We start from the raw sequence: 25,304 nt of genomic DNA, 5'->3' as shown, positions 1-25,304 counted from the left end.
GCCTCTGAAGAACTGTTCTTCATTGCTGGTGTGCAATAGAGAAGTCATCTGATTTCCAACATTATGATCAGTGTTTGAGTTGGAGGAAATAGGAAACAACACTTATTGTGCACTTATTCTGGTGAGTACTGAAATGAGCAGTTTACTGGAGTTATCTTTACTTAATCATTGAAGCAGCCCTCTTCATTGCAGTAACTCTTCTTTTTTTTTTTTTTTTTTTTGAGGAAGATCAGCCTGAGCCTAACATCCATGCTAATCGTCCTCTTTTTGCTGAGGAAGACCAGCTCTGAGCTAACATCTATTTCCAATCACTTCCTCCTTTTTTCTACAAAAGCCCCAGTAGATAGTTGTATGTCATAGTGGCACATCCTTCTAGTTGCTGTATGTGGGTCACGCAACCTCAGCATGGCCGGACAAGCGGTGTGTTGGTGCGCGCCAGGATCCGAACCCGGGCCCGCCAGTAGTGGAGTACACACACTCAACCGCTTAAGCCACAGGGCCGGCCCTCATACAGTAACTCTTAAGGCCATTTTACTGACCAGGAAAATGAGATTCAAAGAAGAGAAGTCACTTGCCCATGGTCTCCCAGCTAGTAGGTTGCAGGACCGGATAGAGTCTGGCATACTAGGGAAATATATTCACAGGGGGCTATTACAGCACACTGCTTCAATGTGCATGCGCATCATTGTGGACACACAACAGCAGTTGTAATGAGGTCTGTTTTAAGTTTTTCCCAGGAGAAACTACTGATGGATAATTCTGGTCTTTTAGATTCCATGTAATTTTCAAATTATGTACAAATATTTTGCCCCCTCTTATCTTCCTTAACAGCTATAAATCCATATCCTTTCTGAATCTAAATCAGCTTCCATTTTAGCGAGTAATGGAATACTCAAATGCAAATATAAGTAAGATTTACTTTCCAATGAAAACCTATACATGCTCATTTTGATTAAAGGTGTTATTTTTAGGGAAAAAAGAAGCATATTCAAGTAGACAAAAGAATATATATATTCTGCAAAAATATTACCAAAAAATGTTGTTACCTATTAGCTGCCCCTCTATGGCCGCAGGAAGTGAAGAAACAATGTGAGATTCACCTCTCACTCTGGTTATAAAAGAATGAGTATCCAGAAACGTTTGCTTAGGAGTCATTATTTTTTACATAATGGAAACAATTGACAAGAATGTCATTTTTGTATTATTTTTCCTAATAAAGTTATTTATTAACAAGGAGTGAATCATTTTTGCCTTATCTCATTTTGCAATTAGAATCTAGTTAAATGTAGCTTTGATTAAAATAAAAATGTCTATCATTTACTAAGCATTTGCTTATCACACATAAGGCATCCCACGAAATGTTGTGCAGATGTTCCTATTTATTTTATTGCATTTCCTCAAAATAATTAAGTATCCTGTAAAGATTATCATTCCCATTTCAAGTTGAGGAAGAAGCAACCTAGAGAGGTTCCATACTCCCCCAAGGTCATCTGTTGGGATCTGTGGGAGCAGAGGTTCAAATACATTTGTCCAACTGTAGATCAAATAGCATTGGCCTCCATTCTCTGTGTGATATTCTCTTCATTACTTAAGAAGCTCACTTACCATCTCTATGCCACACTGTCTCCATCGGAAACAGGATGAGGACAATGTTTGTCTTTCTTACCTCCAAATGGTTGTAGGATAACACAAAATCACACACAGGGACTGTGTTGAAAACCCAGTGCTGTAGAACTGCAAGAGGTACTAACCACTTCCTTCACCATCAACAACCCTTGGGTTGAACACTTTTGAATCTCAATGAAAGCAAGAAAGCAGTAGAGTCCTGAGAGGGAACAAGGATAATTTAGGTTAATAGCTGGCATCCACAAATGCCCTCTGGGTCTTGGAGTCAGCCTGGGGCTGACCTTTTTTGCCATCCTGCACGTTGCAGAGTTCAGTACTGTCTCTTAGTTTCGGCCAAACCAGGTGCAGAAGTTCAATTAGGGAAATACAGTGTGCCACTGGCATAACTCCAAGATTTACACTCTAGCCAATGGCCTTTCACATTTTTGATCATGGAGAGACCATTATAAGAGTGGATAATTGGCCCTTGGGAATCAGATTCGATGTTTATTAAGGGACTGTTTCCTAGGAGTTTCATTCTTTAGAAAATAAAGTATTGCCAAAAAAAAAAAAGGAAAACACGAAAGTTGGACAGAAACTCAAGAGTGAAACAGAGTCAACAATTAGAGGTGTATTCTTATTTAGTTGGGATTGTCACCAATGTCACATTTTAATGACACAGGATTTTAAGGTGCATGTAAGATTAAGACTGGTGGCTAGTACTTGTGAAGTCTCAATTTTATGATGCCATCTTTGCCATTATTATTTCCTTGACCTTTTCCCTCCCCTCACCTTTACCTCGACACAGACACATACACACACACACAACCACCACCACCATCAACAACAGGGGCGCATGGATGACACAGGATTGATAAGGCGATGCTGCAGCTTAGCAGACTAAAAGAAGATGAGATGATAACAGTGATCTGAAGACAACTGTCTTTTAGGTTCAGCAGTTTATCTGCAGGCTTGAACTGCACGTTAGATCATTTTCTCCTTGGAGAGGGAATAAGCTGTTTAAGCCCTTACCCCAGAAAAGCAGCACTCCTCTTGTAGCCAGAGATTTGAGCGCTGTTTCCTGACAAAAGTCAGAGACACACCTGATCCCTTATTTCTCCCACCTGTTTCATAGAATCTTCAGCGATGATGATCTAGTCATGTAAAACAATACACAATTTTCCTTATTACCAAAATTGCATGATCATTTTAGCAGAAAATCAGGTAAGCAAAGAGAAAAAAAATGAAAACTGAGTCAACTGTAAGTTCATCTTTCAAAGATATTCCCTAAGAATATTTTGGTGCTTTGTCTTCCAGCCAATTTTCCTCTTATGTAGATAAACATAAAAATTTCATTTCACAACGTTGGTATCCTATAATAGCTAAACTTAGTTTTTGCTCAAAAAATAGACTCCGATTTGATTTTTAATGTCTAGAGTACTTAATTTGAATTTATTATAATAGCTTTAACCAGCATCCTATCAACAGACACTTAAGAGTTTGGAAAATTTTCAATGTTATAAATCAGCTTACATGGAAGTTCTTCTTTGGTTCATCATGAATTGGACAAGGTCTCATTGTTCTCAGACATCAGTGGGGAGGGACAAGTCGGACCTGATTCCAATCACCTTGTGACGGCCTTTTCCCCAGTTAAGGACTCTTGAATCACAAATATCTCCAAAATTTCCAGCATAATACTTAGAGCTCCGCATACCACTATCTCTGTCTCCTCAAACAGCCCAACAGCTTCACCAGCTCCTGTGGCCCCAGAAAAACCACAGTGACACCAGGGACCTCTGCTACAGCAACCAGTTTTTCTGGAAAGCACTCCAACCTGGAAGGAAGAGAATAAATCCCCCTTTTTCTGCCTCTGTTTTATGTTTCCTGTGTGACATGAGCTCTGCCATTTATACTTGTATGACTTTCCAGGGCTGCTGTAACAAAATACCACAAAGTGGGTGACTTAAAACAAAAGAAATTCATTCTCTCCCAGTTCTGAGGCCTAGAAATCTGGTATCAAAGTATCAGCAGGCCCTTCCTTGACTCCCCCAGCTTGCAGTGGTGGCCGCTAATCATTGGTGTTCATTGGCTGCAGCTGAATCAGTCCAATCTCTGCCTCTGTCATGAAATGCTGTTTCCTCTCCAACCAGTCATATTGGATTAGAGTCCACACTAATGACCTCATCTTAACTTGATCATATCTGCAGAGACCCTCTTTCCAAATAAGGTCACATTCTTAGGTTCCAGGGATTAGAACATCAACATATCTTTTGGGAGACACAATTCAACCCATAGCAATAGCCTTGCTCCAAGTCAGGAGAGGAGGGTTTGAGTGTGGGAGGCCATAAGTTTGTGAGGTGGTTGCAAAACCTAGAAGACTCTGCCTCAGCCAGAGTCTCGTGTGTGTGTGTGTGTGTGTGTGTGTAGTTGTGCATCTTGCAATTCCCAAGTCAGTAGCCATGTAAGCCTTTCATTTTTTATCTTAATATATTTTATTTAACCCAACATCTCCAAAGAATTATCATCTCAACATGTAGTTAATATATAATTATCATTGAGGTATTATACATTCATATTTTTATATAAAAGCTTTGAAACCCATTGTGTATTTTACACTTACAGCACATCTCAATTTGGACTAGCCCCATTTTAAATGCTCAATGGTGACATGCAGCTAGAGTCTACCAGATAGGAAAATATGGTTTAAAAAAATAGATTTTATTTCTTATAACGTTTTACAGTTATAGGTTTACTGTTTTAGGTATACAGAAAACTTAAGTGGAAATTATAGAGAGTTCCTATATATATCCTAATCCCCCCCAACATAGTTTCCCTATTATTAACATCTCATTAGTAATCTATATAACTTATATAACATTATTACTGTAACATTATGCTTTACAAATTATTAACTTTAGTTGTGGTACATTTGTTATAATTCCTGAGACCAGTCAGATACCTTATAATAAATGAAAGTCCATAGTTGGAATTAGGGTCACTCTTTGTATTTGTACATTCTACGGAGTTTTGACCGATATGCTTTGTGCGTAATATGTATCCGCCATTTACAGAACCATATAGAACTATGGTTTCCCTGCCTTAAAATCCCCCTTTGCTCCAGGGCCACTTAGAGGTGTGTAAGTGCTTGACTTGCTTTGTCTTAGTCCATAGATGTTTGGGGTGATACTTAGGAATACAGGGGCTCCTTCCAGCTATTATCCTCTGCTTTGGGGTGAGGAAAGGGAGGAATTTCTCACAACAGCATTAATAATGGAGGAAACCAATGTTGAGGAGTGCAGAAGTGGATCATCACAACATATTGATCCCGGAGTTAACTTGTGGTTGGGAGGCTGAGGAAAGGGAAAGGAGGTCAATTTTTTAGAAAATCTAAAATGCAACTTGTTTCTGCATTGATCTTGAGTTACTGATTTGGGAATCTTATAAATTCCAGCATGACTAGTGATTCCCCAGGTAGGAAGGACTCATGGGTTTGTGGTGTTTCTGCACTCCTGATTGGTGTGCAGCCATGCATCAGGTCTCACACAGAATGTTCTGTAGCGCTGCCCTAGGCCCTGGGTGGCAATGAGTCTATCCCTCCCTATCCTGCACTTTGGAGGCATTGATGCTGGATTGTTCTTGTCTGAGCCCTGAGTGGCATGGGCCCTGTCTGTCACCTTCACCTTACACCTGACATCGCCTCCTCTGATGCAGTTCATTTGCATCACCGCAGAGGTTGTTCATGCAAATGGCTTGTTGACTCAGGCTTGGGACCCAATCTAGCCAAGAGCAGATTTGTCCCTGGAACCTCGTTATCAATGGACATGGATGAAATCATAGAGTTTACGGGATGCCTAGACACAGGAAATGTGCATACCTCACTAAGACTATCTGTTAGTTACTCAAATTCTTGGAGATTACATCCTGTGGCTATATTTGTGCACACAGTCTCCTCCTTTCTTCCTTTTCAGGTACCTGAGAATGGCATCAAAGTAGACATGGCTTCATGTCTCTCCATCTCACGAGCCTTACCTGTGAAATTTCCAAACAGTTCCAGCAGGGCTCTACCCAAGCACTCGCACATGCCAGCTCCAGTAAGTGGCCGCTAGAGACTTCGCTCTCTCCCACAGGCGTAATTTGGGATGTTGCCCAGTATTCGCCAAGTGAGTGAACTCCTTCCAGTGTCCTCTTTCAGCAGCGCAGGATATTATAGAGATCACCCTCGTTATATAAACGTTGGGTAAAAATGGTGGTTTCTGTTGATTTCCGCCACGGCAAAATCCAAGGCCAGAACATACTGATAGTTCTTGTACCGAAACCTACTGAGAGGGATGGGGCTCCTTAGGTGACTCAAACCACAATTGAGTCTTCAAATCCAATGCAATCACTTAATTAAGGAAGAATGCCACGCCAACTCATTCCATCTGTGGCAACAGCTCTCCTGAAGGCCTTAGACTTTATAGCTGCTCAAGCAACATTACTCAAGCTATGGAACATCCTTACTGAATTCCAGCACATGGCGAAAAGCGATTAAGTTTATGAGAAAAAGTTTAATGAATGGAAAAGTAGAATACATTCAGAGTGCGCAAAATGGCTCAGGATCCAAACTGTTTAAATTCATTTGAACACAGGTCAAATGCTTCAGAGCACAGCAATAATATCAACATGAGATTGGAGGTAGCCCTGGGGAGGAAGAGTAATTATAACTGAAAGCTCTGGGACAAGTAGCGAAGCCCGGTGTCTGTGGGTTGAGAATGGTGCAGTAGCGCCGGCAATCAAACTGCCTAAACTTCTGCCCCATGAAACTCGTGTATCTGCCAATGTCAAATTGCGTGTCTGTGAAGTTATTTCAGAGCTCTCATGAAGAAGGAATCACCGTAAGGCAGGAACATCTGGGAGAAGCGAAGGAGTTAAAACTGAAATACTTAGGAGTCTAAGAGATACAGCCTTGTATTAAAGTTTAAAAATTGAAAATGTGATTAGTTAAAACTGACTCAAATAGCAAATAAAGGCCATGTGGAATATTATACAAATGTGGCCATGTGGTTTCAAGAGAACATTTGTCGAAATGGAGTTAGTTTCAAATATCCACCAGGCCTGGAAGAATGCACATGGGTCTGTTGCCTGCACGCCAACTTGGCCAGGGACAATGTCTTCCTGAGCTATGTGAATGGAGAGCAGAGGGCGAAAAGAAAAGCATTCAGCCTCTCGTCTCGCAATGAAGAATAGTTTCTCCTCCAGAATCCAGGTGCCTGAAGCTGCGGGGACACATGAGTTGAGCTTGACTTCTGCCCCCAGGAGATTCACCCCAGATCTTCCTCGATAACACACATGTCATTATAAATAACATGTCAATATATTTTGAACATTTAGATGAAATTCACAAGCCGCCGTGAAGCCGTCAGTTACCAAATCTGTCTCAAGAAGAAATGCAGAAATCTGAATAGTCCCACAGCCCAAAGAAGAAACCGAATCCATAGTTTAAAACAGTCTCACATTTCATCGTGGCCAATAACGCTGCCGGCAAATTCCACCAAATACTCAGGTATATAGAAGAACAATACACATTGACGGCTTCTTCCACAGAACAGGAAAAATGGGAAAAACTTTCTGATTCTTATATTTTGCGAGAATAGCTGGGTCTCGCTACAAAAATCTTACAAGGCCATTACAGGAAAGGAAATTGACAAGCCTCTTTTTTCCGGAATCCAAACTCATGCAGCCCCAAAAAGTTCAACCTTCCAAATCCAGCTACATATTCTTAGCTAAAGCCACATCACGACCAAATTTCCGTTTAGCTACTGCCATTCAGCAAAAAAAGCTACTTCCCGAAAGCGAGAAATACAATCTCGGTAACTGCGGCCATTATCTACATAGTATATCATGCATAAATCTACTCATAAACAGAACTGGTCATGCCCTGCTTGTTGGCCTGCGAGGTGTTAACACATGCGTACACTTTTTGATATCTCTATCACCATCTTTACCACTTGCCTTTGCGCTCTATTCTGATTGTATGTCATACTTCAACAGTCATGCCTATTAAAGAGAGAAAATGAAAGCTATCAACAACGGTCGAAACACACAATAGTTGTCCAATTGAGAAGTTTCCAGACAACTGCCAGAAAGTTCTTGGGAAAACAAACCGAAACAGAAATTCCTAACAAGTTAAAATGCAGAAGTTATCGAGTCAATACAAACCGGAAATTTACCTTATTGAAGGCGAAATTGCAGAGAGTTATACACATGCGCATGCGAAAGGTTCTGTCACGGGTACACAGCCATGCAGCAGCGATATACATAGGTATTTGCATTATATATATAAAAAGGAGTGTTTGTGATCATCATCATGCACATATGCTTCTCTCTCATATAGAATCCTGCAAGCGCTATATATGTGTGCGTGCAAGTGTATCTACAGATATGCATATGTTTGCTGCTGCCGAGGGAGGGAGGGACAAATGTTTACTGACCACCTACAAGCGCCTCAAACTTAATTTTTCCAACATTTGAAATGTCATTTCTTTAAACTTAATATATGTTTCACTAGTACATTTGTATTTTAATGTGTTATACCAGCAGGAACCTGTTACTCTTTACCTGTTCACCCAGAATTCTCCAGCTTGCGCATCTTCCGGATGCCAGGATGTAATAGGCTGGGCGTTCACAGTTCCCTTGTATTCAATAAAACTCAAGTTTGCGGTCTTCTTCCTCTGGCCTGGATGCTGGGACCAAGCTTCTGCACGCGCTCACTAGCTGTTCTCCAAAACTCACTCTAACCACCGGTCAGCCGTGAGCATATTCAGCGAAGAAGCCCCAGGGTGCGGCGTGTGTATGTGAGGCACGCAGAGCACTCGCGTGCCTAAGCGTCAGCCGGGGAGATCCATGCGTGAGGCATACTCCACAAGTCGTGTGGAGACTTCTTGATGGAGCGCCGCGAGCTGGTACAGGACCAATATTCCTTAAGCCCTCTACAGCGTACCTATCTTCCAATGCCTCCAAACTTGCCAACCCATTCAGACCCGCTTTGTACTCCAACAGAGGCCTGGAACTTCTCTTCCACCTGACTTCCACAAAGGCTCCTCTCCTCTGTGTGTCACACCTAAGACAGTGTTTTCAGGGTTTCATGCAGTTAAAGCTGAAAGGAGCTGAGCTGGTTCATAAGCCACCGCACCAGAAAGTCGTCTCGTCTGCCTACTACCAGATGGGCGGGTGATACTGGGTCCCCTCGCCATACGGTGCCGGACCACTCTCCACAAAGGCACCCTGCCTAGCGGACGGATGCCAGCTATTGTTAGCGGCGAGCAGAAAAATGGCGATGCGTCTTCTGATTGCCGGTTATCACTCTCCTGAACTATCAGAGACTGTTCTACTCAGTTTCGTGATCGCCACACTACTCTACGAAGAATGCCCAGATCTGCGCTGCGCTGTCGCCAAACAAACTGGTTCCGGTCAGCCTGCCAAATATAGGCAGCGGACGTTCATGTTACGACTTCAGCCTCTCGTGATTTAGTCAACAACAAAGAAAGAGAAGCAAATACGCCTGAGAGTTATTCACTCCCCTCAACTCTGAAGGTTACGGTAGATTACCCATAGCTCCACCGTTCACTTCCCACATCCAGAACAGAGAATCAGCTCTATTTCGCGGCAGTCACCAACCAAAAGCAAACCCAACCTTCCGCAGATGTTATGACCAGATCAATTGTCAATGATGCGACAAGAAGTACGGAGCGGTTCAGGAGTGCCGAATGGGAGTGGTCAAAGACAGGACACGCATCGAATCGTCTACGCTGTAGTGTTGTTCACTGACTTTACGTTCCTGCAAAGCCAGTTTTGCTGGCCGTCCTGCAGGCTGGGAGACCGGGAGGTCTGCGGCACAGTGCCTGCACTCACAACCGGCAGGAGCCAGCAGTGCGGACTCAGGCCGGGGCCACTGGTGCTCACCCCGCGAGCTGCGGGGAGGCTTGTACAGTGACGGGAGACACGAGGAGGCCACCAGTCAGCCGGGCTTTGGGACCGGATGAGCGGTGAACTGAGCCAGCGACCATCAGCGACAAGCCTCAACAGAACTTAATCCTGGTTACAGGTTCACAAAATCACAAAGCCTTCCGCTCATTGATGGAGTCACGACACAAAGGTGATGTTCGCAGCCAAACCCGCGATGTCCAGTGCTCGCTACCCGAAAGTCAAGAATCGGTTATTTGCTTGCATTGTTCAGCCCTCACCCGATGTTCGTGTCTTCGGGCAAGTGAATCATCAGGTACGAAATTAGGCAGCATAAATTTTTATATCAGTAATGGGACAGCCCCATTCCCTGACACTCATTGCGTGCAAAGTGGAGTGCGGAGCAGAGAAGGCAATGAGAGAAATCATCCCTGAAATGTATTGCGTGAAGAACAAGTGAGAAATTCCAGTTGCGTTCATGCCGCCATCGCGAAAGAGGATGGGTGAGCGCCGTAATTTATCCACATCCTGCGCCAATGAGTGCGTTCACATCCCTCCCTGATGGAGACTGGCGCTGAAAGTTCACAAACCGAGGTGGGCTCTCTTTAGTCTGCGCTTCTACTCTGGCACTCAAATACGTAGCTGTGCACCAGTTATTTGTTGAGGAGCAGATGGTTTCAGCCTGCCATCCCTGATAGACAGTGCACAGCCCACAGTAAAGAGGCTGGTCTGGGTGAGTGCGGGTGCAGAGGGAAGTCTTCATACCTGACTCTGAGATCAAGGCAATTACTACAATGCAGACTACCTGGTCTCCCTGAACTCCCATAGGGAGTGCTCACAGTCTGCTCCCATGGACTCACTCTTCACCAGCTGCTGCGAGGGCAGAGTCAAATTAACTCCGCTGGCTCACATGATAAAGCAATCCTTCCTCCTTCCTCAGCGTGGTGATGAAATTCACAGCCTAATGAAGGCCTGCAGTTGGCATGATGGAGAAGCTGCCGCAGCTTTCCTGAGGAGGACACAGCCACCATCTCATGGCTCACGCTCTGTACACACTTCATGACTGTCGTTTACAAGTATACACCCTTCCTGCTTCTCGCCGTGTGTTCCTGGGAGTGTCACTTCTGAGCTCAGTTGCCCTCCGAAAGTACCCTGGGATCTTAGTCCTCATGGGAATAGCCATGCATAAAGCCACTCCGGCGCCTGGCCTGCAGTAGGGGCCGTGGACGCGCCGTGGTTGCACCATGTTTATTTCCTTCTCCCCGGCAGTAGTCTGCTCCTCACCTGAGCTAATATGCTGGTCACCCGTCAGGAGATTCCATCCTTTCGGTCCTGGTCCAGTGCTGTCGTATTCCTCCCAGGCAGGGTATATTCACCAGGCAGCCCGGGAGGTTCCGCGGACCACACTGTTCAACCACAGTTCCACGCAATGGCGACAATGGTAAACCCAGCAAAGGAATACGCGCCTCACTCTCTTCCGGAGTGTCGCACATTACTCATTCACATCACCGCAGGTCTGCATCTCACCGGCCCACTAGCGATTACAGCCTTCCTTTCATCCGAAGTAATCTCCTGCCTCCGTAGTGCAGAACTAGTAAAAAGTGTCCAGAAGCTGACGCCTCCGTCTCTGAAGAATCAGCTGCGGGAGATGGAGGCCGCTCGAAATCTGCCAGCTTTATCTCACGATCTTGACTTCATGAAGGTGATCCGCGGCCTACCTGCGAGGGTCAAAGAGCTATGGATAAAGGGCTCAGATCCCGGGAACAGAGAAGGCCAGGCTCTCCCTGTGTTCCACTACGTCTTAATCCGCCTCCTCTCAATATCTACCTTCTTCTGACCACCGCCTGCGTTCAGAACAGAAGGTGCGCCAGCCTCCGGTCACGGGTTCAGCCAGCGCTGCCCAGCACAGCGGATGGAAGGGCCGATAAAAGTCCTGGCACCTCAGAAAGAAGAGCGTCGGGCGGGAGCTATAGTCACAACAACCAAGCTGGATGGAGTCTCGCCAGTCAGCTGCCATGTAAGCTTCCTCACTGCAGGGAAACTGAAACTCAAAGCCAGTTCGCATGGCGGAGCCAGGCCTGCCGTTCACCTGCTACCACTTCTCGGCGGGGAAGCCTGACTCAGTGCTGGGGGACTCGCAGCCCGACCATCTCGCTCAGCCACTCTCTCGCACGCCTGGCCGCAGGTCACCTTCCAAGCCAGCCGGAACATCCACGCCCATCGGCGTGATCTGAAGTAGCACTCCAGCCCGACGATATTCCGCAGCGCCTGAGCGTTCGTCCGCCGGGCTGAATAATGCGGTGTCAGCCTGGAGCGACACCGTTCTTCCGCCGCGGCGACCACTCAGAGTTTCCTCCAGCAGCAACAGAAGGCGGCCAGCCCACGCCAGACGCTCCAGTCTCCACCACTGCGCCAGGAGCCGCCAGTGCTCCACTCACTGTCACCCAGTCGGGCCGCTGAACATTAAGGAAGAATCTCCACCGGTAGATATTACAGAAGTCAGATCGCTCAGCGCCCGGCGTATCATCAGCTAAACTGCCGAGGGAGAGCCTCGACTTCCGGAGTCCGGCCGGCGGCAGCAGAGTTGTCGACACTGACGGATGCGGTGAGCAGCCGCCTCAGCAGGCCGCCATGCGCCCAGACCTGGCCATCTTCCGATCCAGAACTCCATGATCTCGGTCCAACCTTCACTTCCGACCCGTCGTCCCTCATGTGACAGTAGGCGATACCGAAGCAGCTGCCACAGAGCTGCCGTTAAGTGTGATTTATGGCTGGCATAGGTGCTGCAGAGCTGGGTAGAGGGAGCACAATTGTGCCGCTGTCCGCCTGGGTAGCCCACTCATTGGCCTGCGAGGCCTTCAACAGCCAATCACTACTCAGCACTACAACACGACCATGCTGCACGCGCTGCCGCCGCCCTGTGAATGCATCTCGGAAAGAGAATAGATCTCGTGATTTAGAATGGGCGAGTGAGCATTGTTGCGGCTTCGGCGAATGCGCGCTGCCGTTGTCGCCCCGCTCTGCCGCTCAGCACACAGCAAACACCCAGACTCAGCCGAATTGAGCTTCCATTACCACGACTCAGCCCGGGACTCGTGGGCCGGCGACGCCGCGCGACGTCCTCCCTGGGTGAGCCGTTCGCCATAAAGTGATACTCATTTATACTCTCTGACTCATCTACCAGCAGATAAACAAATGGTTACTCCGGCACGCTATGCCACTACGAATCTTCACTCTTTGCTGGCCGGTCGTAGTCACCACCAGACCGGCGACGGGCCCGCGACAGGCCAGGGCGGCGGAGCCTGATCCAGGCATCAGCGCGCACGGGAAAAGTCTCTCGCCTCTGAAAGCCAGGAAACCGCCTCAGTTCATGTCAATCCGCGTCTGATTTCACACTGATGACTGACTCCCGTCTCCAGGCGGCGAGCCTTCGCCTGAGCTGAATCTCCTCCCGGAAAGAACCCAGCCAGCCTGTTCTGACCAGGACAGAGAGCTACGAAAGTACAGAGAGCAGCTCAATAGCCGCTCGCCTTCTTCAGCTGCGCCTGAGGCTTGCCTTCTGCTCTGAGGGCCTCCACGCTTAAAGAGACGTAAGGTGCTCACATTTCATGCGTTGCCACCCGGGTGGACAGACACTCATGGGCATTGTCTCTGGGTGATCGTTGCACTTCCGGAGCACAGCAAAGCCTGGGACTGCTGCAGGCTTCGGTCTTCTGCCAGCAAGCCAGGAATCGCTTGGAGAGACATGCTGAAACCGCCTGAAGATGCAAGCTTGCAGCGTATTTCTGTCCACGAAGTTCAAGACAGTTTAGTGAGAAACAAGAGAATGGGAGACTCTGCGCAGGAGTTTCCTCTCAGCCCTGATTACCAGTGCCAGATATCAGAAATGTGCTCATCTGAGGCTGGTCTTCTGCCAACGCTGGAATAAACCACTCACAGTGTTTTCTTATCTCCAGGAAATAAATCCAGTAGCCGCTGAAAAATATCGTCGAAACATTACTCAGGGAGATGAAGCTCATGAGGTGAGTTGATTGGAGAACTGGGAAGGACGGGATGTCAGGCAGGATGTGCTTGCGTTTCTGTTCCTGAGTAGGGTTTGCCCGCTGTTCAGCTGGACAGCGGGTGTAAAGTAGGTGGGACAGCTTAAAGGTATGCCCATCATGACGCGGTGCCGCCTGACCACCTAAAGATATGAGAGCCGGGCAGAAACGGTTATGCGTCTGGCCTATGTGGACCCATCAGCTGCTCCTCATCATCCTCCAGGCTGGCGGTTGATGAGTGTGGGGTTCTTTCCAAAGTGCCCAGCCTGTCCTCAGGAAGCCAGGCCCCTGCTGTTCTTCTGTCTTCACTGCACTACAGGGGAGGGCATTCTGCCTGTCCCAGGATGGGCACCTGTGAGGTCACACAGGCCTTGTGGACACAGGGGGCCGCACAGCCTTGGGCCAAATGGTGGATCTGGACACAGAACTGTGTGCTCTCTGGGACTGTGCACCTAGCCTGGATAGTGGTCACTGCTGACAAACCAGTGAGTCTCCCTGGTGCCTTGTCGGTCATGATAAGCCAGATGGCAATGAGAATTATCGAGGAACCTACAGATTCTTAATGGACGCCTGACAGATACTTAATGGCCTCCACGAGGCCCTGGCAGGAGGGGCCTATGATTGTGCAAAGGCTCAGACCACAGACTTCAAACATGAGACCTGAGAAAGAGAAGGACATTAGAAGTTTCAAGTGAAAAGGATGCAAATGTCACCATTACACAGTGCTGGTCAAATCTCATACACTGTCACTCAGATGTGGCACACGGGGTCCCCTTCCTGAGTGATGGAAGAGAGCCTGTACAGGGACAATCCTGAGGGGATCCTAGGGAGTTGAGGACTTTGGCATGGCCTCAGGTCCAGCCTGGTGTCAGAGAATCCCAGGGGCTGGAAACACAGCAGCCACTCTGCATGGAATCCCTGTACTCCATCCATGGCCCAGGCTGACCAAAATTTCAACACACCCCAACCAGAGGACAAGTGACACAAGCCTATGCGTGTCTCGAGTGAGGAGGAAGGCCAAAATACTGGGGAGGGGGTCTCCCTGAGTCACTGCTCTCTGCCCGGCCAAAGAGGGCCTAGGTGCAGGCCTCAGATGGGCGATGAGGTACAAGGAGGAATGCCCGGAAGTACAGACAGTCAGAGTGAGGCTCAGGGACTTCTGGGATGGCATGACAGAGAGAATAGCTCGGGCAGCCTGCGGCTGGCAGAGGGAGCTGGGAGTGACCAGAATCCCTGGAATGGGGGAGAGCCATGTGCATCACCAGATCAGCCTGGGACATGTAAAGGGCTTCGGTCTGCCTCGCAGGAGGTGATATTCAGAGGTTAACATGGCACGGACTGGCATTCGTGAGAGCAGCAGCAGGTGAGGTGGTTGAGGGGAGGGCCCAGTGTCAGAGAGTCACCACTCACGGCTGGAAGCCTCCTGCAGGGTCCCTCGAAGCTCGCTGCTGAAGCCTCACAGGAGCGCCCGGAAGGGCCAAAGCCCAGATGTTGTAGGGGATGTGCAAATATACACTGGATTTGCCAAGTCACCTCACCGTAGCGCTGGGCAACCTGAGGGCAACGTCGCTGACGGCCGTTCTCTGCGGAGTGGGCAGGAGTGTCAGCACGCAGGGCGGTCCAGCAATTCGAGAGGTGATCATCCACCACTTCACCCGATTGACGTGTCGTCCTTCCGCTAATGCCTCCATTCCGAAGCCGCCGGATGGCGATCTGGTGGGAGGTGGGGACAGGGGAAAGGGGATCTCGATAGCGCAGTGGCGGACTCAGCCAGTGCTCGGCAACCCTCCTCAGCCTGATGGGTCACTCCCTGGGCTGGGAGTCAGGCACATCTAGCACGTGAACATCGCCTCCAGAGGCCCCCACCAGCCTAGCCTGAGCCGGCGAAATATGTTGCCTGTGCCTGCAGAGCTGCAGGAGGCTGTGTCTGAGATAATCTCAGCCTCCTCCAGGGCAGGGCCCGGTGAGAGCTTTAATCCCATCTCAGACACACAGCCTCCTGCAGCTCTGCAGCAGACAGCGATGAGCTTCACCAGCCCAGGTAGACTCCAGGGGGGGCTTATCTGGACAGTCATTCACGCATTGCCAAGATGTGCCTGACTCCCCCAGCCCCAAGGGGTGGCCATGGGGCTCTCATGACAGGAGGTTTGCCAGGTACTGAGAGCTCAGGTCCCAGTCCAGGGCTCAGCCACCCAAACACTGAGGATCCCCGGCTCCTGTCCCCACCCTCCAGGCTCACTGACTTCCAGATCATCCGCCATCCCACCGCTCAGCAGCTTCAGGTGATAGAGGAACGTGCCCAGGAAGGGGACGACACCCTGTCAAATCAGGTTGGGAGTGGTGAGATGAGTCCCACCTCTCAGGTGCCCTCATGGACCCTCCTCCCCAAATCCCTTCACCCCAGCCTCCTGCCCACCACAGACTCCCCACAGAGAACAGCCTAGCAGGACCCTCAGCTGGCCTCCCCAGCCAATGCCCCCTCCAGGACCACCCAATCTTCCCCAGCTCACCTCCCCAGGGTGGCTTTTGGCAAATCCCAGTGTATGTGGGTCCCTGCCCCCTCCCCACCCTAACCCACTCTCTGGGCTCCAGCCTCTTTCCAGGCCTCCTCCTGGTCACTTCCAGGGCAGGCCTTTCAGGCTCTTGGGCTCCTGGAGCTGGGCTGGAGGAGGAGGGACCCCTCTCTTAGGGAGGCCTCCAGCCGTGAGGTGAGTGACCCCTCCTCTGACACCTAGACCCTCCCCCTCAGGCCACCTCACCTGCTGCTGTCTCTCCTGGGCTCCCTGGGGGTCCATCTGCACGGTGGCCCTCACAGATATCACCTCCTGCAGGGTCAAGGACAGGCTCAGGGAAGCCATGTTCCCTTCCCCGTGTCTCCCAGGACCCTGATCTTGGACCCTGGCCATCTGGTATCTATGGCTGCTCCCATTCCAGAGTGCCCTGATTCTAGATCACTCCCAGCTCCAACACTCCCTTCTCTTTGCCCTCAGGCCTGCCCAGGCCCCTAAGCCTCTCTCCTCATCAGGAAAGTGTGAGGAGGACTCCCCATGCATCCCAGGGTCCCCTGAGGACTCAGTATCATCTGACTGTCACCAGTGCTGTCCCCTTCCCCCTCGAGGAGGAGGAGCACAAAGCTCCTGCACATTCCTCTCCCCCTTGTACCTCATCACCCCTGTGAGGCCTGCACCACAGATCATCTCCCTCCATTTCCCAGATGAGGAGACCGAGGCCCACAGAGGGGCAGTGACTTGCTCAGGGGCCCACAGAGGAGACCGCTCCCCCTCCCAGCCAGAGGCCCTGGCCCCCGGCCTTCACTCCTCCTCCAGACACACCTCGGACCAATGTCCTGTCCTCTGGACTCTCGGGGTGTGTTGAGGCCCTCGGTCAACCTGAGCCATGGATGGAGAGGCACAAGGTGTCTCGGGGTCCCATGCAAGTGGCTTCTGTGTTTTCCAGCCCCCTGGGATTCTCTGACACCAGGCTGGACCTGAGGCCATGCCAAAGGCCTCAGCTCCCTAGGATCCCCTCAGGATTGTCCCTGTACAGAACTCCTCCTTCACTCACTCAGGAAGGGGACCCCCGTGTGCCACATCTGAGTGACAGTGTAGGAGTTGACCACGGCACTGTGTAATGGTGACATTTGCATCCTTTTTCACTTGGAAACTTCTAATGTCCCTTCTCTTTTCTCAGGTCTCATGTTTGAAGTCTGTGGTCTGAGCCTTTGCACAATCCTTAGGCCCCTCCTGCCAGGGCCTCGATGGAGGCCATTAAGTATCTGTCAGGAAGGTCCATTAAGGATCTGTAGGTTCCTCGATAATTCTCATTGCCATCTGGGGCGTATCCTTGTCGACAAGGCACCGGGGGAGACTCACTGGTTTGTCAGCAGTGACCACTATCGGGCTAGAGTGCACAGTCCCAGAGAGCACACAGTTCTGTCCCAGATCCACCATTTGGCCCAAGGCTGTGCAGCCCCTGTGTCCACAAGGCCTGTGTGACCTCACAGTGCCCATCCCTGGGACAGGCAGAATGCCCTCCCCTGTGAGGTTCAGTGAAGACAGAAGGAGCAGCAGGGGCCTGGCTTCCTGAGGACAGACTGGGCTGCTTTAGGAAGAAAGGAACCCCCACCCACTCCATCCACCCACCAGCCTGGAGGATGATGAGGGCCAGCTGATGGGTCCGCATGGAAGCCAGACACCTGCTCATTCTGCCAGCTCCTCACCTCTTGGAACAGTCCAGGCGACACCACTGTATCCCGTGACCAAGGCCTCCTGCCCCAAACGGTCCCCACCTGCCCCTGCAGCTCACAACCCCCGCTTCCTGTCCAGCTGGACAAGACAGACCGTTATTTCTCGGGGAACCTTAAGTGAAAAACTTACCAAAGCACATCCTGCCTGGTCCCTCCCCACCTCACCTCCGGTCCTTCCAGTTCTCCAGCCTCCACTCACCTCCTTGAGAAGCTTCCTGCTCTCCTGGTGGCATGTTTCAATGATGTTTTTCAGTATTTGCCAGTTCTTCCTGAGGAGGGAAAAAAGGAAAGAAACACTGTGGAGTGGTTTGAGGGTAAATCCCTTTTGTTTGTAAACCCAGAAGATCCAGACAGCCTGGATGAGCATTTTCACTGTGTCGTCTGAGCCCTGAGGTGTCTGGGACTGGGGAGGGGCTCTCCTATTGTCACCTGGGGCCTCCATTCTCTTATTTTCTCAGCAGATGTGTTTTAAACAGTCTTAATTTCACGTGGACAGAGAGTTCTGTTGCTGCAAACACTTGAAAATCTTCAATTTGGTTCAAGCCATGATCTGTCACATAGGGAAACTGATTCCTGAGGCAGAACCACTGGCCTAAGTTTTCAGAAAGACTTCCAGCCTGCCAACCAGGTCAGACCCTATGCCCAGGGTTTGCTGTCTCCCAGGAGGTCCCAACTGACTGAAGGGCAATGCCAGCCCTGTGGGGGGTGTCTGGTCCACCCAGGTGGTGCTCGCATGGAGAGAGGCCTACCCACCTGGACACCTGTCTCCACGTGTCTTTTAAACATTGAATGGAGGGGCCCTCCAGAGCCCAGAAGATCGTATGGAGAGAGGAAAGGTTCCTCAGGCCGTGGCATTCCTGGGGAAGGGAAGAGAATGAGCTGTGAGGGGGAGCTGGAGCCCTGCTTCCTCTGGCTTCTGTCCCCTCATTGACGTCTCCTGTCCTGGATGAGACAGCGGCTCAGGGAACCCGGAAAAGGCACAGCTGGAACCTGATGAGGAATACTTCCAGGGAGGAGGATTTTAGCTCAAGCCAAGAAAGGAGCCCAGGAAGGGGTGAGCCTTCTACCACTGGGACCAGGAGTCAGGTCATCGAGGCCTGGCAGGAGGGGCCTAAGGTTTGTGCAAAGGCTCAGACCACGGACTTCAAACGTGAGAGCTGAGAAAGGAGAAGGGGCAGTTCCCCTGACTCCAGAGAGGGGCTCCCAGGGCCTCCCACATCTTACCTTGGCCACCTGGATCCAGAGCTCCACCACCCTGGCCCTGTCCTGGGCCGTCATGCTCGGGTCCCCAATGCAGGTGGTGATGATACATTCGACCACTCTGTTAAAGTGGGTCATGGTGGCATGGATGGTCGGTGCCAGGTGCTCAATGCCCCTGTTGTCACCCTGGGACCAGACGGAGTACAGGAAGTCGTGGGGCCTCACTGTCTTGAAGAGCTCCTGAGGAGGACAGGGAGTGTCACCCAGCCCTGCCACAGCCTAGCTCAGCTTCCGCAGCCCCCCGTCCCAGGCTGGGTCACTGGTGAGAGTTGGAGCTCAGGAAGCTGAGAATGCGGCCTGAGGCTTGTGGGAGTCCCTGGGTGTTGCCTGTGTCCCCTGAGGGCACCCAGCACAGGATGACCCAGGACCCGATACTGTGGCGCAGGGAAGTGGCATTTGCTCGCCGCCCAGTCTCACTTCCTCCAAGCACCAGAACTCGGCTCCTGCTTGACCATCTCTAGGGGCATCTTCCACCCATTCTGACCATCCTGGGGTCTGACCCTCTTTCAGATGCACATTCCCCCAAGGCAGCAACAACCAGGGGCTTTGTTTGTCTGCCTTGTAGTCATGTACACATGAGGTGCCTAATTAGTGCTGAGGCTGTTGAGGCCTCCTGGGCACATGAGTGAACTACCCAAGGACGAGACAGCGCTTCAGTGTGCTCCCCTCCCCCACCAAAGCGCAGACTCTGCCCAACTTCCTCTCTGCTCCCCCTCATCCACCTGCACAGCCACTCTGCATGGCAGCTGCTCTCAGAGTCCACCCCTACTGTCCACATGAGGACAGCAAAGGCTTGGGAGTTAAGAAGGCTGCTCAGGTCACATGAGGGTAAGTGGGGAAGCAAGAGGTTGGACCGAGATCATGGGATTCTGGATCAGGAAATGGCAGGTCTGGGGCAGCTGATGGCACAGGGAAGGCCGGCCCCACCTGCCCTGAGAGCCCCGCTGCTCACCACATCCATCAGTGTCAACTGCTCTGCCACCAGCCGGGGAGGGAACTCCAAGAAGTCAAGCTTCTCCTCCCTCAGCAGGTTCTTGGTGGTCACGTCCCAGGGGCAGGTGGGCTCTGGGGCTGGATCTGGCTCTGCTGTTATCTCTCCAGGTGGAGGGAGGATTCTCCCTGGAGCCAATGGTCCAGCTGGTTCCAGCTCAGGAGCTGGCACTGGGGCTGGAGCTGATGTTGGTGGTGGCTCTGGCCCTGGAGGGACTGATGGAGGTGACACTGGCTCCAGCTCTAGCACAGGTGGTGGAACTAGAGCCGGAGCTGGATCTAGCCATGGAGCTGGCCCTTGCTCTGGCTCTGGAGCTGGAGGGAGCTCTGGAGATGGTCCTGCAGCAGGAGAAAGAAACAGTTTCACTCAAGTAGCTGACTTCCCCTGTCCTGTCAAAGCCAGGAAAGACCCCACTGCCTTGAAGGGAACCAAGCCTCTGAACACTCTGCAACTTGTCTTCCCAGACTGCAGTCGCCTCACCTTCCAGCTCTGCCTCAGTGGGCCGTGGATGCTCCAGCTGGACCTGGAGAAGGTAGGCGTGGCCCTGCAGCCCCGAGCCAGGCAAGCTGAGATGCAGAGAGGCCAGCTTCATGCTGAAGCAGGGATAGTGCAGGAGCTCCCAGAAATCCTGCCCTGGGTCCAGGCAGGTTCCCACCAGAGAAGAGATGGCACTGGGGGAGGCAATTGGGCAACAGAGTCAGAGGCCTGGCCTTTCCCTCCACGCTTCTCACCCAAGGCACCCTGGCTTGGGTCTGGGCCCTATGCCTGCCCCTCTCCATCCAGGTGAGAGCCACATGGCAGCCCTGACCCCTGTGAGGCTGTCCTGGCAGTGGCAGGCCTGCTCATCCAGCAGGTTGACACAGAGTCTGTTGTGACTCTCTTCCCACGGACACTCTTCTCCTGAAGGTCTGGGACACAGCCCACCCCGGTCCTCCATGCACTCGTGCAACTGGATTGAGCACTGAGACAGATTTCTGACCAGGTTGCTCACACACCTCCTGTTCTGGGCCTGGAGGCGGTGGTCAGAAGAGGTAGATGTGGAGAAGGGGAGGCAGATTAAAATGGGTCTGTGGTGGGAATGGGTTTCTAGGGGAGAACTCAGCCCAGCCACCCCTCTGGTTCCCAGGGGTCCTGGCACCCATCCATAGCTCTTTGACTCCTGTCCTCCTGGAGTGGAAGCCACCGGACCTCTGCCTTCCCATGGGAATCAAAAGATGCATGAGATGCGGCTTCTGACAGGCTCCCCTCAGCCACAGCCCCCATCTCTCCCCCCACAGCTTGTTCTTTAGAGACAGGAGGCCGTCCTTCTGGACCCAAAGACCACTCACTTTTTTAGGTGGTCCTGCGCTCTGCCCTCCTGGCTGGAATAAGGGGAGATGCCTCCAGATGTAAAGGAGGCTATGAGGGCATCCCTTGGGATGGACGGTGGATGACAAGACCTGCGAATGATGTCGAATATCAATGTCTGACTCTCAGACGGAAATTGAGGCCACGCATTGTGTCTCCTTCATTCACTGAGTTTACTGTCTCCAAATGTCCTGCATGCAGTAGGTGCTTAATCTACATGGTTGAATGAATATAATCCACCAGGAACCATCCCAGACACCTGAGTGGGCCTAGGGCCTCTCTGCTGCCCCAGAGATCCTTGACTGGCTACCCCAAGGAAAAGGACCAGGACCAGCTGGATGGAATCTCAAACTCCTTGACAGGGTGGTTTCCATGTGCTTTTCCAAACTCAGAAAGGCCGCATCTCAGAGATGGGTGAGGCAGACTACTTTTCACGGGGAAGAGAGAAATAAACACCATGAACAACCACAGCACGTCCACAGCCCTCTCTGCAGAGCCAGGCACCAGGTAAGCACCCGCCATGGCTGATCCCATTAGTTCCTACAAGATCCCCATGAAATTTATCCTCTCCCACCCCACTTTTCAGAGGAGCAAACTGAGGCTCAGAGAGATTTGGTGACACTCCCAGGACACACAGCTGGCAGGGGACAGAGTCTCCACTGTGCTGAGGAGGGAGTGGCCACTCACCTAGTAAACAGCTGGTCCAGGACCTGGTGGGATGTGTCTAAGGCCGAGTAGTTGACCATGAAGGTGGTGAAGCTAGAGATGTTCCTCCTCAGGAAAGCTGGTGCGATGGACTCTGTCAGCTTCTCCATCATGCCTGTCTGGAGGGCCCGCATCCTGCAGGCCTCATTGAAATTCACGGTGGACTCATCCTCACACTGAGGGAGAGGAGGAGGGACATACACTCAATGACATCATGGTGAACCAGCGGGAGGATTGAGGTGACTTTCTACCCTCCTGTGTAGCTGGTGGGAAGGAGTGGAGGTCCAGATTGCTTTGGGAGTGGGACTGTGGAGCACTCTAATGAGAAAACCCTGGGGGGTTCCAGGGGAGACTCAGATTTGAGTCTGCATTCTAGTAGTGCCTTGGTCATCTCAGAGTCCTGGGTATGAAGACCCCTCTGCACCCACACTCACCTCAGACCAGCCCTCTTCCTTGATGGACTGGTGCACCTGTGTCCTCTCCAGGGAGATGGCGAACTGGAAACCATCTACCAGCTCCTCAACCATCACTTGGGTGCAGCTCTGCAGTGACAGTGCCCAGAAGTCAGGCCACGAGGCATCAGGGGCCTGCCTGGACTTTGCCACAAAGGGAAACCCCACCACAGTTCAGGCACAGAGGGGCATCTGCATAGTCTCCATCAGGGAAGGAATGTGATGACACCTCGATGGCCTGGGATTCACATGTGGGTAGAAGAGCTTGGTCCCCAGCACTCACCATCCTCTCCTGCAGCCAAATCTTCAGTATGAACATGACACACCACCAGATCTCCACCATTTAGCTACCTGCTCCTGCTCAGGGTGGTTCCTCCTCATACAACCTTCTCTAACTCCACCTCCCACATACATACACACACACACACACACACACACACACACACACAATGAGGGTCAAGGGGTGTGGGGCTGTCCATTTGGGATCACAGTTGTGGCCTGACCTAGAGTGGCCTGCCCTGGGCTATGCCGTTACCTGATGGTTCCTCCTGCCAAAAGGCCACAGACATTCGACGTGAGGGCTGAGCCAATGTCTAAAGCGACTTAACATGCTCTCATTCTTGGCTTTCCGGGGGCCAGAGCCTCGGAAAGTCACGGACTTCTGAGAACATCCTGCTGTGTCGAGTGTCTCCACTCAAATGAACTGGACAGGAGGCTGTGGTTACAATGTGGGTGCCTGGTAACCAGAGTTCTAAGTTCTGTTGGGGGCTGTCACCAAGGAAGTGAGGTCACTTCTTCAAGGTTCTATTACTTGGCCCCTTCCTTCAATCAGACCCACCCAAAGCCCCCGCTAAGCTGTTGGCTGCTCTCCCTCCTTGCCCATGTCATCTCCATCACTGTACACAAATATCCATCACCACCCTCCCCACAGCTCCTTGGGAGTGGAACCAGTGGCCAGCTTTGAGGAGACAGAGCTGAAGTCACACCTCTTTTATCCTACCAGTTCTGTGTCCTGGAAAAGCCACTGTGCCTCTCAAGATCTCCCCAGTCTCCCAACCTGCACAATGGGGATGGTGCTAAAAACAGCTTTCTAGGAACATCGTCAGGTGTATATGAGATAATACCTACAACACCTGTGGATTGGTGTCACATGTGTCTAATGCTGAACCTCCCATCTATGTCAGTTCCATCTGTGCAGCCTCCACAAACCCCCACTCCATACTTCTTGTCACACATCATTGGCCTGAACTTGGTCTGGTCACTCTTATCTGCAAGAGCGGTTAGGAATTTTAGTTTTAGTTTGTTGAATTGCCACCCAAAATAAAACTGATTCTTTGTTCTGAATATTAAGGGAGAAGGTGAACAGTGGAAACTACCCGTGCTCTCGCCCTACACTAACCTTCAAGTTGAAGGGGAGGAGATGAGCTTTTCAGATGAATCAAGCATGTATTTATCTATCACAGGCTCTCTTTTCTTGTTGTTTATTCATCCAAAGAGAACAAGTAGTCTTGCTTCCAAACCAGAATGTATGAGACGTCCACTGCCCTCTGTTCCCAGCAGAGTGACCAAAACCAATTTGTTGGCTTTTATTTGCCTGGCCCTTGTAAGTAGATCTGAGAACATTCTTTCTATGTCCTTCATAGAGTGGGTCTGGGAGGGTCTGAGGTTGTAGAGAATTGTAGGCAAATAGCAGGCACCTGAAAAACTGAGTCAAATTGGAATCTCTGTAATTCAAGGAAGGAGAGTGACATCAGCATCATCGTGGAATAAGACACCTCCTGTTTTTCTACTCCTGCACTAACAATGCTTTGGCATCCATCCATAGACAAAAGTGTCTTTGTGGGAGAAGTGGGATCCAGCACCATATGGCAAGGGACCCAGAGGGAGTCTCACCCACCCATGCATCTGGTAATAGGCAGACAGACCTCGGTCCCAGCTCTGGACCCTGCAGTGGCCCGTGAACCAGCTCAAGCTCCTTTCAGCTGCTGCATGGAAACCCCTGAAAACACTGTCTTAGATCATGACACACAGAGGAGAGGGCCTTTGTGGAAGTCCAGGTTTCAAGAAGAGAAGTTCCAGCCCTCTGTTGGAGCACAAAAATATGAGTCTGGATGGGTTGAAGAGTTTGGAGGCATTGGCAGATAGGTACTCTTAGAGGGCTTTAAAGGATATGTATCCTGTAACTGCACTGAGCACTCCATCAAGAAGTCTCCCATGACTTGTGGGGTATGCCTCACCCATGGATCTCCCCAGCTGGCCCTTAGGCACCCCCAGTGCTCTGCGTGCCTCACATACACACACCTCCACCCTAGGGCTTCTTCCCTGTGTATGCTCCCAACAGTGGTGGTTAGAGTGAATTTTGGAGGACAGCTAGTGAGCACGTGCAGAAACTTGGTCCAAATCCACAGGCCAGAGAGAGACCACAAACTTGAGGTTTCACACAACCTCTGGAATACAAAAGGGAGGCTGCCAGCGCCAAGTCTATTACATCACAGCATCAAGAGAATGCATACAAGCTGGAGAATTCTGCCATTAATGAACAAATTAAAAATGCTGAGATTATACTGGTATAACACATTAAAATACAAATGTATTATTGAAACATACATTAAGTTTAAAAAAATGACATTTCAAATGTTGGAAAAATTAAGTTTGAGAAACCTTGTAGGTGGTCAGTAAACATCTGTCCCTCCCTCCCTCGCCAGAGCAGCCGTATG

General features: G+C 50.6%; 1 protein-coding gene and 1 long non-coding RNA gene across 2 annotated transcripts; both read right to left on the bottom strand.

Annotated features, from left to right (window-relative positions):
• Positions 1–1,416: 1,416 nt before the first annotated feature.
• On the bottom strand, positions 1,417–4,356 carry LOC147911367 (uncharacterized). The gene is made up of 3 exons (XR_015550848.1): positions 3,139–4,356; positions 2,638–2,759; positions 1,417–1,825 (listed from the first exon to the last, which is right to left on the bottom strand). It is a non-coding gene; the product is annotated as an uncharacterized LOC147911367 (long non-coding RNA).
• Positions 4,357–11,701: 7,345 nt separating this feature from the next.
• On the bottom strand, positions 11,702–25,072 carry LOC147911366 (ral guanine nucleotide dissociation stimulator-like). The gene is made up of 15 exons (XM_087428020.1): positions 23,712–25,072; positions 22,570–22,677; positions 22,118–22,311; positions 21,412–21,522; positions 20,564–20,754; positions 20,045–20,421; positions 19,057–19,272; positions 18,586–18,689; positions 18,032–18,101; positions 16,346–16,411; positions 15,813–15,904; positions 15,125–15,299; positions 12,771–12,889; positions 12,145–12,283; positions 11,702–11,953 (listed from the first exon to the last, which is right to left on the bottom strand). The coding sequence occupies exons 2-15, from the start codon at positions 22,660–22,662 to the stop codon at positions 11,702–11,704; spliced, it is 2,199 nt and encodes a 732-aa protein (XP_087284146.1). The 5' UTR covers positions 22,663–22,677; positions 23,712–25,072.
• Between the last annotated feature and the right edge of the window lie 232 nt (positions 25,073–25,304).

Source organism: Ceratotherium simum, unplaced genomic scaffold (assembly GCF_057802395.1).
Source record: "Ceratotherium simum simum isolate JZ-2026a unplaced genomic scaffold, ASM5780239v1 HiC_scaffold_43, whole genome shotgun sequence".
NCBI classification, from domain to species: domain Eukaryota; kingdom Metazoa; phylum Chordata; class Mammalia; order Perissodactyla; family Rhinocerotidae; genus Ceratotherium; species Ceratotherium simum.
This window is presented reverse-complemented; position numbering and strand designations above follow the sequence as displayed.

What these genes read in the sequence shown, in the direction of transcription:
- LOC147911366 (XM_087428020.1), bottom strand. Translation starts at nt 22,662, where the DNA reads ATGGTTGAGGAGCTGGTAGATGGTTTCCAGTTCGCCATCTCCCTGGAG. An exon ending in GCGCAGGACCACCTAAAAAA is followed by an intron (nt 20,755 to 21,411) that starts GTGAGTGGTCTT and finishes TGCCTCCCCCAG; the next exon opens with TGCCATCTCTTCTCTGGTGG. An exon ending in GGCGGCTGCTCACCGCATCC is followed by an intron (nt 11,954 to 12,144) that starts GTCAGTGTCGAC and finishes CTCCTGGCGCAG; the next exon opens with TGGTGGAGACTGGAGCGTCT.